Consider the following 19,954-nt stretch of genomic DNA (forward strand, 5'->3'; position numbering starts at 1 on the left):
ATAAAAACAAAAATTTAGGGGAGAAATCGCCCTAAGCCAAAAAGAGTTTAGATAGTGCGTGTGTTTAGGGGGAGTAAGTTATAAAATTTTAAAAATCCAAAAACATTGAAAAATGAAAAACATAAAAAGTAGAAAATCAAAAATGAGTTATCACTGAGTGAGAGAGAAGAAATGATAGTACATCAGCAAGTTAGACTGTCACACTGAAAATGAATTAAATTGCATAAGTGTGATAGCAGCTTCATTATATGATGTACCAGTAGGCAAAAAGCATGAAATAATCAACTTACCAATGTGATATAAAAATAATGAAATGAGTATGAGTGGGTAACACATCAGTGGCGTATGGTTTAATAACCTTAAATCTTGCGTTGATAGATTGCCAAAAACTGAGGTTTTGAGTCTTTATGCTGTTATTTCATCCGGGGGTATCAGGGTTGTCCTTCTGCCGCATCCAGATACATGCTGACCTAGGCACAACCAGGATATATTAAAAGAGCTAAAAATGCCAAAACCCATAAATGAAGAAGCTCTCCTAGAGAGTCATTCAAATGTGCAAAATGCATAAATCGTACCAAAAATTGGTATTTGTCTTAGCCCTCGTTAGATATTTTGGTCTCTTTGCTGTACCGAAGTACTGACCTGATCACCATTTATCTATCGTTAAAAAACAAAACGGATGAATTCAGTATACTCACCTACTACGATGAATCTTTGTGCATACCTTGATCGCGAGGGTACATCCTGAAGTGGGACACGCTAATATTTCAGTAATAAAATTACCTTAACGTATCATATGGTAATGGCACTTGAAATGTTCATGCTTTTTGTTTAAGTGGACAAACATACTGGTACTCGTCTTGGACTGCTTTTCACGAAAATTACATAAAGAATTATCTAATAGTGTGAAAACAATTTGATTTTATTGATATGATCTTCTTGCACATGATTCTCACAAAAAGACGTACTGTATATATTTTCAGATTATTTAGTTTGTTTTGAAAAACATTTAAAAAAAATATACCAAAAATATTTCCTTTTATAAGGTCTCCCATTTTGAACTGACAGATAGTTGTTTTTGCAAACTAAGACAAAATATTGGTTTATCTTTAAATGTGAAAAAGACTAATGGTTTTTCGAGATACTTGCTTGTGTTTCTAAACAGATTGATGCAGTTATCAAAATGAAGTGCAGAATACAAGTAAAGTGCAGATTGAGAGTGAAGTGAAGATGTGTGAAGATGCATGGTAGGATCCTTCTACTACATTGCAGTGAGAGATATGGAAGAGCTGGAGCTTACTTACTTAACCAAAGATTGCTAGTTCACTGATCTACAACAAATGAAAGTTTTGGAGATTGGAAGCATCAGCTAATGGGGAGTCTGTTAATGTCAAAAACTATGTGTAGTTGACGCTATCCAAAGACCAAAAGTCTATATGATATTTGCAGACAAAGTTACACTATGAAGCTATTGTCAAGGGGGAGTCTGTTGATGCATATTCTGTGACAACAGCTTAATATTTTAAGTATTTAGTCTTTGGATATTTTGTCAGGGCTTAGCTTATATATTAGTAAGTTAATTAGTGTAATGGGCTTGGAGAGTGGCCTAACCCAGACCAAAGCCCAGTATGCAAACATGGCTGTAGTATATAAATAGCATTATGCATTAGGGTTTAGGTTGCCAGTTAGGAGCCAGCTGATAGATAGTTTAAGAGAGTTTGAGAAATCTACAGAGGGTGGCTGAGAGATTTCTTGTGGGTCTTGAATTGATTGTAAACTTCGTGTTGGATAATCAATAGAAGACCGGATTGAAAGTGATTGTTTCGTGTTCTTCATCTTGATATTCTTGTTTCTGTGTTCAAAGATCAATCAAGGGGATTCCGCACCCTTGATTGATTATCAATCTTGTCACGATCCACGGGATAGGGACCTACAGGAGATCAACCTTTCGCACCAAAGGTTGAACATATTGGCCATGCCTCCAATGGAACCGAGTTAGGGTTGGAAAACCCTTTTAATACCCTTAAGAACGTCAATTGTACGCTGCCCTTGTATTCTCGCCGTAGCCTACGGTCTTTAGACCGTAGGTTACGGTCCATATACGCTGCTTCTTGTGCCCGCTGAACCGTAGGCTACGCCCACTAAACCATAAGCTACAGTTGCTGGACGTTGTTCCATTATTGCCCATTAGAACTGAACTGTAGGCTACGATGATAGGACCGTAGCTTACGTCGCGTGTAGTGACTCCATACATTGGTGCATTTTAACATTTAATAAATGATTAGAAGGCCCCTAGACTTCATTATTTTGCGTTTCTTGCACATTCGAGCTATCTCTTCAACCCAAAACATCTACCAAATAATGTAATATATATTGATTTCCATCCACGGTTGTTCCTCTTCATCTCCAAGCATCCTAACTTCACCGAATTAAGCGATTAACATGTACAACCTCAAACACTCGTAGTTATCACATTCGAAACACATAATCACCAAAAACGCACTAAACACGTAATATAACATACATTAACACTCGGGTTTCACCCTCTCCATCACATCCCCACACTTATCTTTTTCGTCCCGAAAAACTACTTGCAATGGAATCACAATCAAATCACTGGCTTTCAATTTATTCGGTTATTTATTAACAAGTCTAATCACACATTAACAAAGATTGTAGGTATATAATCCACTTAAACCCAACCGCTGGTTTCCAACCCCTTAATCATGATTATTTAAGTTCAGGTGCATTATTCATCTATAGGTCTCACACTCAAAAACCATACCGCCACCTAATCCCGTTTCAAGCTTATGAGATTACCGTCTTATATAAAAAAAACTCTTATGTATTTTTGATTAAATTTATGATGGATAATGGATGATGGCTTTGAGCTTCGATATGCTTTTGTATACGATCAATAGCGGACATACGCCACCCGAGTCACCATCCCAGTGGTTAATTCCATAAGTTTCACATATCAAACTTGCTTACATAGTCCCTTAAGGACTCATGTGCACCTTTAGTGACCCTGTAGAGATCACTAGTCAATCTCTCAAAGGTTGTGCTGCATGAAAACTGGTTATTAAAGAAATTCACTAAATGAGCAAAAGAAGTAATAGAGTATGGAGGGACATTAAGCAGCCATTTCAAGGTTGATCCTATCAGGGTAGAACCGAATCCATTGCACAAATATGCTTCCTTTAACTTCGTTGGGATGGGATTTATCTCCATCCTTTCTCTGTATTGGGTTACATGCTCTTCAGGATCAGTAGTTCCATCGTAGAGCTTCATATTTAGAGTTTGGAATCTCTTTGAGATCTCTGCATTGCAAATGGAATGAGTTAATCTAGAGATCCTATGGCTTCCTGGGGATAACTCTGGTATAGGTTGTACCACTCCTGGCACACTAGAGATCATCACCCTTAGTTTTTTTAATTCCCCTGCCATTTCAGGACTAATACCTGCACCGTGCATAAAATCATTAGTATTTAAAGAACTATTATCGACAAGGTTACCAATGTCAGGATCCCGAGAGGAAGATCCCAGAGTAACCCTAAGATCCCTGCTAGTTGTGATCCTAACAGATGAGGTTGGACCAATTGTTGTTGATCCAAATTGCATAGATAAAAAGTCTCCCTGATGGACTACTGAGGATGCTACAGTTCCAAAGTTCAGGAACCTCGGTTGTAATGGTGTTGTCACCTCCACTGGCCTTCCGGATCCCTTCAACTCCCTAATCTCCCTAAACAACGATTGGTTAGTCTCCTGCTGCTGCTTCATCTGATCCCTCACCGTAGCAAATAGCGATAGGATCTCGTCATTAGAAGCAAACACGGGTGGCGCAATAGATTGCCCAGATCCTGAAATGGTGTTTCTTGTAGCAGTGTTCTTCTTTTGGTATGCTGGAGGAAGAGGGTTGTTCACTCTAGAGGTTACAGCAGTAACAGAGGATGAAGTTGAAGTAGATTTGGGTCAAGAAGCCATTTTTGAGAATAACTTCGAAAGAAATTGGCTTAACAGAAATTTTAAGAGAAATTTTGCGAAGAAAAGCACCACTTACCCCACGGTGGGCGCCAAATTGTTTTGGTTTAAAACTGATGAGATCAATTTACTAACCAAATTGAGAAAGTGAGGTGAGGTGCTCTTGAAAATGGTGAGTTTGTTATTGAGGATCTTGAAGTAAGCGTCAGGATCCTTGGTCTAGAAACAGGGTTTTAGATTATGGACTTTGATAAGATGGTTGAAATATAATGAACAAAGTATAAATGTAATAAATAAACACGGACACAAGCGATATGTTACGGGGGAAAAGCTCTTGAGCTCTTTGTAAGATGATCTCTGGCACAGAAAACCCCGGAAATTGGAAACTACCTAGCTCCGGTATATTAAATACTTCAAGAATTATAATTGTGAGCTTTGAATGATCGAGAACTATGTGTTACAGAGCTGATTGCAAGTATTGCCAGTGTGTGTTATCTTCCAAAGTTAATCCCAACTCGACCGAATCAAGCTATTTATAGTACAAAGGTTCAAACAAATCCTAACTAGAAGTCCAGGATATTTCTGGGATCCTACAAAGACCGGTAAGTGAACGTTGCAGCCCTTCCAGCCTTATTCAACACGTTTTCTCAAACTTGTTCTACGAGATATCCGCAAGACTTCATCTTCTAGCCGTTATGGGAGAATATTCCTGTGAAAAATTCCTGAGAGGGACAAGAAATTCATTAGTAACACCGAGACTCAAGATCTTAGTCATGTCAGGATACTACAGCACGCTAGAGACATCAGGATCCTGAGTACGAAAAATCTACCCCTAACAATTGTTTTGGTCAAAAATCAAACAGAGGATAATGTAACCAAATCTGATTTTGTGAGGTAGTGTGCTTGAATGGTGAACAAGTATATAATCAAATGTGAAATGTAGAGTACGATGAACACAATGATTTATACGAGGAAAAAGCCCTTGATCTTTGTGAGATCTCTGGCACAAAAAACCTCGGATAGTGAAAACTATCACTATCAACTATATTGCACAAAAAAGATTACAACTTCGGACGTTGATCAAGTGTGGTACAATGATTATTTCCTAAAGTGAGAGAGAGTTCTATTTGGAAATGTATGCGAGCTTGTACTCGTGAAAGTCAGTGTGTATATCTGCCAATGTTCTGCCTGAAACACTTGATCAACCCCTTTTGAATTAAGCTAACAACTAAGTCCGAAATTCATGGGAGACCACGTCCAAGCTCATGAACGTTAATGGAATTCAACATGTGCGGCATCATCAACGAATATTGACCGAGATTCCAGCTATGACTTGGTCCATGTCGCCCACAACCTGCATAGATCATGAAAAAACATAGAGAACAATTGTTAGTAAACATAAGTAAATCTAAGGATCCTTGATCCTCTGGCTTCCTGCACCATCCACTAAGGATAAGTGATCCAGGCAACACTTAAGGATAAATGATCCACAATGAGTAAAACCTATGCCCTAACAACAATATTAAAAAGATAAATATTGAAACGGTATAATGCTGAAATGATACAATATTGTTAGATATTGAAACAGTATAATATTATTAAATAATGAAATTATAAATGAACTGATAAATATTGAAGCGGTGTTTGAGACGGAAAATATTGTTAAATATTGAAATGGTATAATGTTGTTAAATATTAAAATGCTAAATATTGAAATGGTTATTGAAACAATATAATGTTAAAAGGATATAACGTTATATATTATCGTATATTTTTTTATTTATGTATGCTCTTTTATACTGTTTAGTTGACCTAATTTGGTAGGCAATGTATGGTTGGGTTAAATTAGGGTTTGCTTATTGGGCTGAAACATTGTGTAGCTTTGTTTTGTTTTGTGACTGGATAATCTCTTATCCTCATGTAGGGTAATTTTGAGTCCTCAAGTATCTAGGGTTTCAAATAGATTCAGATTGATTATTGTTGCCCATTAGGATTTCTTTCAAATAATGCAACATCATTGGTAGAAATAGAATTGTAGGATGTTGAGTAGGTTAACTGGTATCTAATCACATGTCACATTTTTGCCATTTCATGCAATATGAATCTTGCAAAAGTGCTCAAGAGGGTTGCTGGTAATTTTATTAGTTCCTGCTGAACTGGGTAAATTGCGGTTGGGTTCCGGTGATGAGGTTGCAGGTGAATCCCAATCGTTCCCCCTGCACCGTCATTGAATGCCAATCGCCCCACTCCAAATACTCCTAATCGTCGCCTCCTTCACCGCGCTAAAGGCCCCATCAATTAGGTAGAGAAACCCATTGCCAGGGAATCTAAATCGACTTTATGTCTACCGTATGGCGAATGTGAATCACCCCTTAGTTCAATTCTAACACCGTCTGCAACATATGGTTTATATATATTTGCTCTCTCCACATCAATGATATATTAAGGGCATGTTTGGGTAAGCTTATTGAAACAACTTATTGACTTATTAGCTTCTTGGAAAAGTCAGGATTTTGTGACTTATTGACTTATTGGTTTTTCCCCCTCACATACACCCTCTTTGCCAAACATCATTTTAGAGTTTATGACTTTTCAAAAAGCTAATAAGTCAATAAGTTGTTTCAATAAGAATATATTGTTTTTGCAGGGACATAGGGTTCTTCGGCTTACCATGTCCAACAAAGGGTTTGTTTTCTTCTTTAGTTTACATCCACTTATTATTAGTCTTTTAATTTTGGTTTCCCATTTCGATGTATAAGAAATCAAGGTTTAATTTTGGATTCGTGGACCTCAATCAGCTAAGATCTTCATCTCTCTGAGTTCTTATGAAGCCGGGTAAGAAGTTTAATAGATGCTTAAAATTCGTGTATGATGTTGTGAATGTATTATGATATTGAACATATGTTATCTATAATCATGTTGCATTCAGTCGATTTGGAGAAGGATTGGTTCTAAACAAGTTCCATTTTATACTTGTTCGGTTTTAATCGCTTCCAAACTGGTTTCAACGGGGTTCCCAAATCGGTTACAAACCTGTTGTTCGGTTCAGTTTCCAACCGGTTCTTGGTTCTTGTCAAGCCGGTTCAGGTTCTTTTATACCTCTAATATTGAAAATGAGGCATCTGGAGTACCTGAAGGCGAGTATCAATTGACACAACAATCTTCAACGTTCAAAATATAGCGGTAAAATGCGACTCTGTTATTACTTACTTTAATGCATTACAAAGTTATGAACATAAGTTGATGCATATTCAGAATGGAGTAAGACGGAATCATCTGACGATGTGGAGAAACAAGAGCTTGAAGATGCTTCAGAAGACGAAGAAACATATTTTTTTGACACAAAAGATCACTTCCCCGGTGTCATAACCCAATCTGATGTTATGGACGAAACACACGACGAGAAATTACAATTCGAAAGAAGAAAAAAGCTTCCGGATCCCATTGAAAAAGAAAAAGGGGGTCAGTTTATGGTCAATGATCAAAGATAACATCGGGAAGGATCTAACAAGAGTTTGCCTACCCGTTTATTTCAACGAGCCAATTTCATCTTTCCAAAAATGTTTCGAAGATCTCGAGTATTCCTATCTGTTAGATCGTGCATATCAGCATGGAAAAGAGGTATATCCTGTTAATAGCTTGTTGTAATTTATGGAATATTATTGCATGTTAACACTTTGTTTTTTTGTTTTTGTTTGACCTGTTTAAATTTAAACACAACTCAAACAGACACTTCATAAGTAAATGGGTTGAAATTGCCTTCTCTTCTAAAATTTGTTCTGACAATTTGCATATTCTTGGTTTAAGGTACTTGATGCGTTGATTGGTCTTTGTTGCCGAACAAGCATATCAGCAGATGCTTTATGGGATGGATGGAGGTTGGCTTTTAAGGCAATTGCTTCCGTATTGTGAGACTGAGTTTAACACTCACCATATTCAATCCCTCAAGGCAACTCCAATAATTTTTTTGTCATGAATTATATTTATAATATTCGTTAAAATTGTAGTTTGGTTTGATATAGATCGAGACCGAAGAGAATTGGACTTGAATCTGAGATCCTGCATGGCTTATTTGCTTAATTATGTTTATACGTACAAGTGTTTTGTCCCAAGTGACATTAAATTCTTCCTTACAGGATTCCTTTACTAAGCGCTGCAACCAACTTGTTGAAGAACAAATTTTTTATGAGGTGATCTTGTTTTATTGGTGGTTTATAAGTTTTCTTCGTCGTGTCTTCTACTGACTTCTGTCATCTCAGGTAATTCCAAAGCAACATTATGTGAGCCTTATTCAAGTTTCTCAACATTTAGGTACTTAAACTTGACGAATGTATCAATATTTTGGTCATAGCAATGTTCTTTGTTTGGTTCTAGTTGGGTTTCTTTTGCTATTTATGTTGAACTCCTTCGAATATTTACAAAAATTGTACCTAATTGTAATGAAGAACAAAAATGGTGCCCGAATCGTACCTGGTAATGCGAATTGAGGAAGTCAGTAGGAGCAAAAGGGCAGCACTTGTTTTATAGTTGACATGCACAGCTTCACCGGTGCCGGAGATTGCGGTGGGGTTTCTTGGTGGTGGGGGGAGTGGAGAGGTCTGGCAGAGATGCGACTGAGAAGTAGAGATGTGGAGATTAGAGAAGTTATTTTGGTGAAGTGATCGATCAATAGGGTTGAAGAGAAATGAAATAAACCGCCAATTAGACGTGCGTTTGGGATTGAAATAGTGTTTTGGTTCCTTTTATCCATATATCACTCAAATTTCAAATATTAATTTTTTCCAATATCCATCGTTGACTAGATTGCATAAATTGGATTTACATACGAACTAATTTGATCATATTTTAGATCAAGCTTTTTTAACTGAGATCCAAATTTGTATGCATATATGACCATTTGACTTTTTTTTCTTTAACATAATAGTATTAATTATATCTCAAATATTAATTATTATCTAATCTTTTTTGATATTTCATTAAATATGTGAAAGCATTAGGGGTCTGTTTGGTATGGGGTAATGAAATAGACGAAGGAATGGAATGGACGAGGTAATGAAATGGACGAGTAAATGCAATGGATCATTACCATTCCATGTCTTGTTTGGTTACCATGTGAATGGAATGAATTATTATTATGTATCGTTCGGTAGGAAAGAAAAACGGAGTAATAAAATTAGCGGTGAGTGGTGGTGGTGATGGTCGGTGGTAGTGATTGTAGGTGGTGATAGGTGGCGGCGATAGGTGTCGGCGGCGGCGATAGGTGGTGGTGGTGGCGGTGAGTGGCGGTGCGGTGGTGACAACGAGTGGTGGTGGCGACAAGGTGGCCGTTGGTGGTGGGTGGCAGCAAAGGTGGCGGTTGGTGGCGGCGACGGCGGTTGGTGGTGGCGGTGGTGGTGGTGGTGGCGTCGACGATGGTGGTGGGCGGCGGCGGCGAGTGGCGTTGGCGGTTGGTCGCAGCTGTGGGTGATAACGGTGGCGAGTGGGTGGCGGCGGTGGCTGTCAGGGTGAGGTGGTAGCGGGTGGCGCCAATGGCGTCGGTGGTGGGTGGTGGTGGTAGTGGGTTGTGACGAAGATCGTGGGTTGTGGTGTTGTTGATGAATGGTGCAAGAGGGGATGGAATCGAAAAAAAACATGGGGGGTGGAAGGAATGATTTTGAGGGAATGGAATACCCTTTTGGAATGGGTGATTTCATTCCATTGACCAACCAAACACTCTTTTCTTCATTCCCTTGTAATCACTCATTCCATTACACCTCTCATTTCTGCATACCAAACACTACCTAGAGGCATAGTGGAATCGGGGAACTGGGTTGATATTTAATTATTATCTATTTATTTAATTTTTTTTGCTACTTTTTATCCATTTGTTTACTTTTTTTTTGGTACCTTTTATCCATTTGTTTATTTTTTAGTATTGCATAAATTAAATGGATTAGAGATCAACAAAACGGGTTTTTTTTACCCGGTCTTGACTTTGACCGGTTCCACGTTAAACCAGTTTTCCCGGTTCCTCTATGCCTCTAATTCCTTCACACAATTTGAACAATGATTTAGATTTTGACCGGTTACATCAATTTTGTAGACGATAGATAACAGTTTTGTGTACCGCAAGGGGCTGGGGATTTATTTAGAGGAAGTTTTGGTGTGCGTTTTTTTTAAGGGTGTTGTGGTAAAATTAGGGGTGTAAAGGAGGCGGAGCTACGCGAGATCTACTCGGGATCTGCTCGGTAAAATACTTGAGCGAGTCGAGCCTGAAGTATGACTCATCCAGTCGTTTAGTTGTCAAGCCTGATCTCGAGCTTTACATACAAAGTTACAAATTTTATATTATAGTGGAAAGTTCAAATGAGAAGAAATTTTTTGTAAGAAGAAAAAAGAAGAAATTTCAACCAGTAAGAGTGCTTTATTTTACTTCATTTAATATAAGTATTTAATGTTACTATAAGGGTATATTGGTAAGTCTACATAGGTCATTAATTTGTAGTCTTCCTCTTTAATAGCTAACTACATTAAATTTTTTGTAACTTATCTTCAAAATATATATTTATTCAAAAAAATAAAATAAAATAATTTAAAGTGTAGGATAAATTACGAGTTGTGTAGCATAATTTACGAGTTGTATAGGATAAATTTCAATGTGTGATGAATTTCGAAATATGTAAGATAACTTTTGATGTGTGTAGGCAAAATAAGTTAGTGTGGAGGATACTAGTCTTTAGGACTAATTAATTAGTCAAAAATGATAATAAATGAGATAAGTGAAAAGACTATCTAATGTTTTACAAAATTACCCTTTGTTCTTTTTGTTCTCAATTAAATTTTCTTTTCAAATGAACCTTCCCCTTATATTATATATATAATATACGTACTATTTTAAGTTGGGAGTCGAGCTCTAGCCGAGCTTTGGCTTGTTTAAACTATTTAAGCTAGCTCATTTCACTATTAGAAAACACAAGAGTTTGGATGGTTGAAAACTTTGTTCTAGGCTGGTCATAATCTAAAACGCCTAAAAAAGTGCTTTTGGTATTTACAAACCAGTTAATCGCCTAAAATATTACGATTTTGACGATTATAAATGGAGCCCCAAAAAATGGTTTTTTCCGGCTAAAGATTAGTCTAGCTCAAAAAATGAGGTATTTTTCATGTAGTATTTTCTAAGCTATTTTAGGAAACCGACTAAAAATATGTATGTATGTAAATGTATATGTGCAAAAAAATTGGTCGATCGAGTTTGACGTACGTTATTACTAATATAGTGTGTAACAGGTTCATTAAGAGTCATCATAACTATTAGAGTGAAAAATTGATCATGGGAAGATGTGGGTGGGATGAGAAATCATGATAGACCGGCGAGAACATCGCCTCGTCGATAGGGTACCTTTCAAAACCAACACCAAACGTCATGGCCATATCTCAAAACCACTATGACGAGTCTAACTATAACGAGCTTGAACCTAAAAACAAGCCCGTTAAGTAAACTAGTTCGAGCTCAACCCAGCTCATGAGCCTAAACGAGACATTGTTAATATAATTTTTAATTAATATATTATATATATATATAGAGTAAGGTTAACATACAAAAAGTCTTATCATACATCACGTAGGAGACAATGGTAACCGTTGGATCAGGGGTACAATCACGCATGGGACCACATAATCACGCATGGGACCACATAATCACACATGGGACCACATAATCACGCATGGGACTATAATCACGCACGTTCTATGATAATAACGCACGTTATATTTTTTGTCATGTATGTTAATGTAGGTTAAGCCCTGAAGTACATTATACTTTCTCTCTCTCTCTATATATATATATATATATATATATATATATATATATATATATATATATATATATATATATATCACTTTTTATAAGTCCGTACAATTTTTTCTTTTTAACCGTTTTCAAGTTTTTCCCATGATTTGTTATTGGAAATTAACCATGATGTCCATATTACATAAACAATAAGTGCTATATGAAATTAACCCTTATGTTTATATAATGTTTTTTTTATTACGTTAAAAAGACGACACACAAAAATAGTTTCATAAATTTATTAAATTTTGTACAACCATGACATTTTTTTCTTGACACGCATTTAAATGTCATAAAATAAGCGTGTGTCATTATTCGTGTGTCAAGATATATCTTGTTATTTTATGACGCTAAAAGCATGACACACAAAAAAAGTGTGTCATAAATATATTGAATTTTGTAAAACCCTGACATTTTTTTCTTGACAAACACTTTCGAATGTCATAAAATGAGCGTGTGTCATTGTTTGCGTGTCAAGATAAATCTTAATGACGCTAAAAACATGACACACAAAAAGAATGTCATAGATTTATTAAATTTTGTAAACCATGACATTTTTTTCTTGACATACGCTTTGGAATGTCATAAAATATGTGCGTGTCATTGTTCGCGTGTCAAGAGAAGTGTATTTTCTAGTAGTGCTATATGCCGCATATAGCCCCATAGCTGCGTATATGGCATCAAAAACACAACTTACACTCAATAAATACACATGTTGCGTATAGGCATCTTCAAAATCACCTCTAACACCAATCAAACACTAATTTTAACTGTCTTATACGCCAGTTAGTTTGGCTTGGGTGTGTGGATACCGGTAGATCCACTCTTTTCATAAAAAAATGAGCACGTTTTTAACAATAAGAATATAATATAAGTTATCAAAACATAAATGAATGAAACTTTTTTTTGTTGTAAAGATATAATGTGTATAATTAAATAAAGACTCCACGTGAGGAAATTACTAAAGAAACACTATGGCTGGCTTGTTAAATTATGTACACTTGATCAAACTTAATAATTAAATTAAAAATAACTAATAAAGTATTAATAAAAAATATCTAAATTGGTTATATTTTGACCAACTTTATAATTAATACACAAACAAACAAGCCACAACAACAAATATTAGAAATGAATTTTTGTTGGGGTTTATTTAATTCTCATCTCACAACTACGTCTTTTACATATTAATATATTAGGACCCTTCTTGAGAATTTAAGGGTCTAAGCGAATAGAAAAATGGGCTTCTAAAATCCTTCGCTGATCTGTAACTAATGTCAATTCATGCTAGTTTAATTGGTAAGAAAATATGTATTTAATGTTAATTTAACAGTCAGTAAAAATATGATTGCTTATTGATAATTTAATAGCTGGTAAAAAGGGGATTGAATTGTCATGACGGCCGGCTCAATGTTTTTAATGACCTAAAGCAAAATAAAATTTTGAGGCCCTTTTCCACATCAAGTGCTTAACTATTAAGGTATAAACTAGCGTTTAACAACATCAACAGAATCAAGTGTTTAACTATTAGTAAATTAGGGGCATAAATTATCGCTCACAATCAATAGTTTTAACAACGATTACCTTCAAGCAAAACCAACTAATAGAATAGCAAGCAAATTAGACAAAACTAGGATAACTAAGTTCTAAAAGACTATCTCTATCAAAAGGATAACTGCAAAAATAATCAACTAAGTAGTCTAACAAAAAAAATCGAAGCAATTACCTTCTGCTTCAGGCCTGCAGATTCGATGCTATTACACAGGTTGGCGGAACATTGATGAACGGTTTTAAGCTATTACACAAAAGTCATTACAGAACCAATTCAAAACTATTGCATAGAAGTGATGAATGATCAAAATTACCAAAAGTGTAATTAACAAAATTAAGAATAAAACAAATGACTTTTTCGTAAAATTGTAGTGTCGTTTCATTGTTCAAAGGGAGTAACTTTTTTAATTTTCTTGAAAGACTTAACTTTGACTTTTGGGCCTATAACCAACACAACTACCACCTTATTTTCTTTGCTTCCTCTTTCAATTAGTTAACCTAAAACAATTAGCACAAGTCCAAATATATCAAATATATATGAAAAAAAATCCAAGATGAGAGGCCATAAAAGTTGATGGCCCTAAGCTAATGCCTTATTATTAACTTGCCCTTCGCACTGATTGCCAAATAGTAGTTCCGAACACAGGACCTCCTGCGTGGAGGTGTTGGAGCATAACCAACTATTTTTTTTCTTTTAAATGTAAACTTCAAGCATAACCAACTTATTGATACTCAAAAAGGGGGTTGATACTCAAAAAGCTAATAATCGTTGTAACATTTTAATTCATGCATATATAAAAACCTTAAAAAAATTAGCCCTCAGAAAAGGGGGCTCTTGACGGCCGCCCACTTCACCCCTTCCGTGGGCCCTCATTTATATCATTCATTCTACCAAGTCATTGTAGTCACGGGGCGTATCTATGAGTGGTTTGGGGTTCCTAGAAACCCCTCGATTTGAAAAAAAAAATTGTGGAAAACTCGTATAACTTGGAAAAATAGTAATAATCTATTAAAAGGAACCCAATGAAAAATACTTTTGGATCCGCCACTGATTGTTGTATGACTTACTTATGTTATTATCTCTGATTTTAGTTTTAATATGCATGTGATAAAATTTAGTATCCTTAATGTTTTTTTATGTTATAAGACGTAGAGTTGCAATATGTTGTGGTACCACATGTTCGTCATTATGGAACCAATAGAGTTGCAATATGTGGTTGTGTGATTAAACATTTAAACCATGTTGTCTCTTTTGTGTGCTTCAAGAGCACACATCGTTTCTCATAAGAGTTGTGTGTTAGTCCTATTATCAATGTTTTAAAAACCGGTTTTTAAATCAAACCGGATTAGGCTAAAGAATGGTTCAACCGGTTGAACCAGGTTGTACCGAGCGGTTTAACCGGGTTGACTAGCTAACTCTATAATTTCATAAATTACAAAATCAACTCAAAAGTTAATCCAAAAATGCATGATTACATATTAAAAGATGATCCAAAAGTAAATCCATAATAAAAAATAATCCAAAAGATAATTGAAAAACATTCAATTTCCAACAAGCTCTTTTAAATAAAGTGTACGATATGTTTAAGCCATTTGGGTGTTGAATACATCAAGTTCACGATCGCATAAAAGATGAAATTCACTATTATCGCCATCCTCATCAACTAGAGGATGATTATTTTCGTTTCATACAATATTAAATAAGAACTTTTAGTTACGAATAATCATATAATATAAAAATTACGTAAGATAAGTAACATATATAATAAAAATAAGTAACAACCCAAACTAAAATAACCCTGGGTCGGTACCGGTATTACGTTTCAAACCGGTATATCGGATTTTACCGTCGGTACAAACCTTATACCGTTTCACTTATTTACCGGGGTGTTTCGTACCGGATTTACATTTGGAAACGGTAATACCGGTATAACCGGTCGGTATTTACCGGTTTTTAAAACATTGCCTATTATGTTATATATCAATATGTTCATTTATGTCACTTGTGTTGAGTTGCTTTTTTTGTTGTGTTGCATTCTATTATGTTTGACGACGTTATGTTAAAACACTTTGATAGCTAGATGCAATTAAAAAGGTAAATTATTTCTACTCGAAACATTACATTTGCTAACTTTTTTTATTTCGTCATAGTTTTACTACAATTAAATCACGTTATACCATAGTAAACATTTTAGAACACAGAACAGGGAGTAAATTGCCATTTTAGTCCCTGAGTTTTGTCCAAATTTGCCATTTTGATCTAAATAGTTTTTTTTTTGCATCTGGGTCCCTGACTTTTACATTTTGTTGCCATTTTGATCATTTTGTTTAACTCCATCCAAAAACCCAGTTTGTAACAGGGGTATTTTGGGGATTTCCTTAAAAAATGTTTCCAGTTGCCATTTTGATCCAATTCCAAAAAATCAAAAAAATATAAAAATAAAAAAAATTCTAAAAAATCATAAAAATTCTAAAAAATCAAAAAAAATCTAAAAAATCCAAAAATCATTAAATGTTTCGGCACAAACCGTTTTGACCCGTACCGTTTCGAACCGAACCGAATCGAACCGAACCGTTTCGACGCGAACCGTTTCGAACCCGTACCGTATCGAACCGTACCGTTTCGACGCGAACCGTTTCGAACCGTACCGTTTCGACCCGTACCGTATCGAACCGAACCGTTTCGACGCGAACCGTTTTGAACCGTACCGTTTCGACCCGTACCATTTCGACCCGAACCGTTTCGAGCTGAACCGTTTCGACGCGAACCGTTTCGACCCGTACCGTTTCGAAGCCGAAAACACTTCGGTTCGATACGGTACGGGTCGAAACGGTTCGGGTCGAAACGGTTCACGTCGAAACGGTACGGTTCGGCTCGAAACGGTTCGGGTTCGAAACGGTTCGGGTCAAAACGGTTCACGTCAAAACGGTTCGGTTCGATACGGTACGGGTCTAAACGGTACGGTTCGAAACGGTTCGCGTCGAAACGGTTCGCTTCGATACGGTACGGGTCGAAACGGTTCGCTTCGAAATGGTTCGGTTCGAAACGGTTCGCGTCGAAACGGTACGGTTCGAAACGGTACGGGTCGAAACACTTCGCGTCGAACGGTTCGGGTTCGAAACGGTACGGGTCGAAACGGTTCGTGTCGAAACGGTTCGGCTCGAAACGGTTCGCGTCGAAACGGTACGGGTCGAAACGGTACGGTTCGAAACGGTTCGCGTCGAAACGGTTCGGTTCGATACGGTACGGTTCGAAACGGTACGGTTCGAAACGCTTCGCGTCGAAACGGTACGGGTTCGAAACGGTTCGCGTCGAAACGGTTCGGTTCGATACGGTACGGGTCGAAACGGTTCGGTTCGAAACGGTACGGGTCGAAACGGTTCGAAACGGTACGGGTCGAAACGGTACGGGTCGAAACGGTTCGGTTCAGTCCTTGTCTGTTGACCAAAGCCAAAACGCCCCGCTTTGGCCATAGCGAGGCGCTTTGGATGTGCAAAAAGACAACCAGCGTGTGCGAATAGACCCAGCCTATAAATATTATACCTAGGACTTAAACACAAAGGTAGTAATGCAAGAGCTGGTAAGACAGCTCTCCACGCCACAGGCAAGGTCGCAGGTTCGAGAGTATACAACTCTATCACTCAAATCGGAAAGTTTTTCCCTTTTTCTCCTTACGTATCTGTAAGAACCAATCTAAATTAATTAGAGTTTATTAAAAGATGCACTAACATACACATAAAGCATATCGACGTCATCACAAAAACTTTGATATTCACAAACATTGTAATATTTCTTTCAACATCTTAACATATTAACATAGCTAGGTTTGACAATCAAAAGAACGATTTGTGGAAGCTTGATGATTAGACATGTTCGGTTCTTCATATCGCTTGATCTTCATACGTAAGATCCTAGTTAATTACCTATGTGTCAAAAATCACATCATACGTTAGTTAAATGATGATTGAAACGTAATTAAACAACTCATGTTCTTCAAAACAACAAACAAGAGATTTTGAAAATACGGCACCGTAAGCTACGGCTTACATGCCGTAGCCTACGGCATATGTAAACAAATATGGGCAGGAAGTCTCAACCGTAGCCTAGTGTTGGCAACCGTAGGTTATGGTTGGGCTAATCTGCAGCTATTTCCAAATTTGCCCCTTTTTACCAAAAGTGGCGTATCTTTCCGAACTCTTATCCGTTTCACACGAAACATTTGCCTACGTGTCCGTAAAACATATGCCCACATTTCTAATTGTAAACCCATGACCCGGATTCATGAAATTATATTTTACGCTATTGGTTCCAATTTACATATTTAAAAATAATTGACTCGTTTGCATGTTTAAGCAAACGATCTCACAGAAGTTACATCTTTTCGCAAGAGCTTTATTTTTACGACTGTACCCCATAACCCGGGGTATTATTCTTTCGTTTTATGCGACCATTATCCGGTTCACGGTTATGCCAATTGACCCGTTCGACCTTTCAAAGGTCGACCTTTGATTAATCCGAATTCTTTTTAAGAATTCCAAACCTTTCAATCATGATTCATTAACCGAGTCCATTTATTTATAGTTCGTGTCTCACTTATGATTTTCATGTATATATCATCACAACTTCAAATGTGATGGATCGTGAATGGGAAAAATCATTGCATTCCCATTCTAACCCCAAGTTAGACATTTTTCACAAAAATAACCCATTATGTAGCTTTAAGCTAAAATGGTTTAAGCCTTATATTTTATACTATCGTAAGTATTGACCGAATTATAAAACTCATATTTAAACTACCCTTAAGGGTCATTTGCACGATTTATCATTCGAGGGCGTTTTGGTTAACTTTAGTATTTTTAATGACGAAGGACATTTTAAAAGCTTGTTTTGACCAGGTATACTCTTTTAACCTGTATTCCATTTTAAATTCATTATGTCCGTAAGAACATAATATCTAAATTTCAATTCGCTTGATACACCTCACTTTAGGTAATTCAAAGCCCACCCATGACTCAATTAACTCTCGTTAGACCTTAAGTCCTCATTGACAGTTTGACCCATTACTCATACCGGCTCGGGTCATAGCATTGACCCGTTTTAATACCTTGCAATATTAATTGCTAATTAAACGCAATGCAATTCATACGCTATTCTCCCTGTGAGCACCAAAAACTCGACAAGCGACCATTAATCATTATTGTCAAATGGTGATAACATCGTCATTTGACCCGTTTGGCCTAAATGACCATTTTATCACTGTGAGATGGTATTTATTTGCCATCTCATCCATGTAGCCCGTTTCGGTTTACACCATACGATCAGATTACTTAAAAACCATCTCTTCATTTGTTTGACCCATCATGGCTTACGCCATAGGGTGTCTTTTTCAAAACTATTATTTATCCGTCAACTCGTGACCAAATTACCAATTTGCCCTTTTTACCCTTTATGGTTCACACCATAAGGTAACTTTTCAAAACTCCTTGTTTATTCGTCATCACATGACCGAATTACCGTTTTACCCCTTTTATCATCAAATATGGTTTCTTACTATTTTTACTTGTTCCGACCCGTATTATTACGCGTCGGAGCGTCATATTTTAAATACTAAATTACCTTGTTTTTAACCATAAAAAGTAGGTGTTCTACTTAAAAGATGTAAGCTTTACTTAGTTTGCATCCAATTATGCTTTTCCCACGTACTTGATCCGATTGACCCGCTTCTTTCCCAAGCTTCCACCTAGCTTGTCAAGCGTCAAACTATCATTTATCATTCGCAAGATGGTTAGATTAGTCATCATTTATCGCGACTATTCCACCTTACGGATTTTATATCAAAAATATCATTCGATCTTATTATAGGTCAGTTTGGCTTTTAAAAGTCAACTGCCTATTAACACATACAAACCCACAAATAAGTTCAACAACTCATTTAGGCATTTCGTTAATTACCCGGTACACACTATTCTTAGGCCACCATTAAAACTATGTTCCCCAACCAAGTTCACGCAATTGTTAACATCAAGTTAACATAGTTTCTACCATCATATGCTAATCTATCAATCATTATACAAGAACTTGGGATTGTTTCATTACCACAAAACAACACATTGCATCCTATGTATGGAATCTACCCGAACATCAAATTTAGCCAAAGACTTTAAACATTCACATACACATGATGATTTCAAGCATCAGATAACATGAGTATTTCATCAACTCAATCATATCATCAAAACCCACTTCATAGTCTACTTGTTAATCACTTATAAGTATCCTTATATCAAATATTTTATAATTTCTTTATGTTTAACAAAATTAAGCATACATCTATACCTAATTTCATCTTTGGATCATAATCCAACAACCTAATTGCAAGTATTCTACTTGTTTCAAATTATAACTTTCACCAATCTAGGTTTTTAAACATGCCTTATGATCCCTTTGTCTAGGTGAGCGTTAATATACATTCATGCACGAATTTGAGGTCCAATTTCCTCTTCAATTTAATGATTCTTGGTTGAACAAGGGTTTACCCCTTGTTTGATCTCCTGATGATCGACCTACACACACACTATGTGTGTGTAGTGTTT

The 19,954-nt window shown here is 36.5% G+C and overlaps 1 protein-coding gene across 1 annotated transcript; it reads left to right on the forward strand.

The window, feature by feature from the left end:
* The first annotated feature begins 7,193 nt into the window (after positions 1-7,193).
* Positions 7,194-8,236, forward strand: LOC110930212 (oxysterol-binding protein-related protein 2A-like). The gene is made up of 2 exons (XM_035979709.1): positions 7,194-7,602; positions 7,789-8,236. Exons 1-2 carry the CDS (start codon positions 7,360-7,362, stop codon positions 7,891-7,893), a joined length of 348 nt encoding a protein of 115 aa, XP_035835602.1. The 5' UTR covers positions 7,194-7,359; the 3' UTR covers positions 7,894-8,236.
* Positions 8,237-19,954: the final 11,718 nt, after the last annotated feature.

The sequence above is a fragment of the Helianthus annuus genome, chromosome 11 (assembly GCF_002127325.2).
Source record: "Helianthus annuus cultivar XRQ/B chromosome 11, HanXRQr2.0-SUNRISE, whole genome shotgun sequence".
In the NCBI taxonomy this organism is placed as follows: domain Eukaryota; kingdom Viridiplantae; phylum Streptophyta; class Magnoliopsida; order Asterales; family Asteraceae; genus Helianthus; species Helianthus annuus.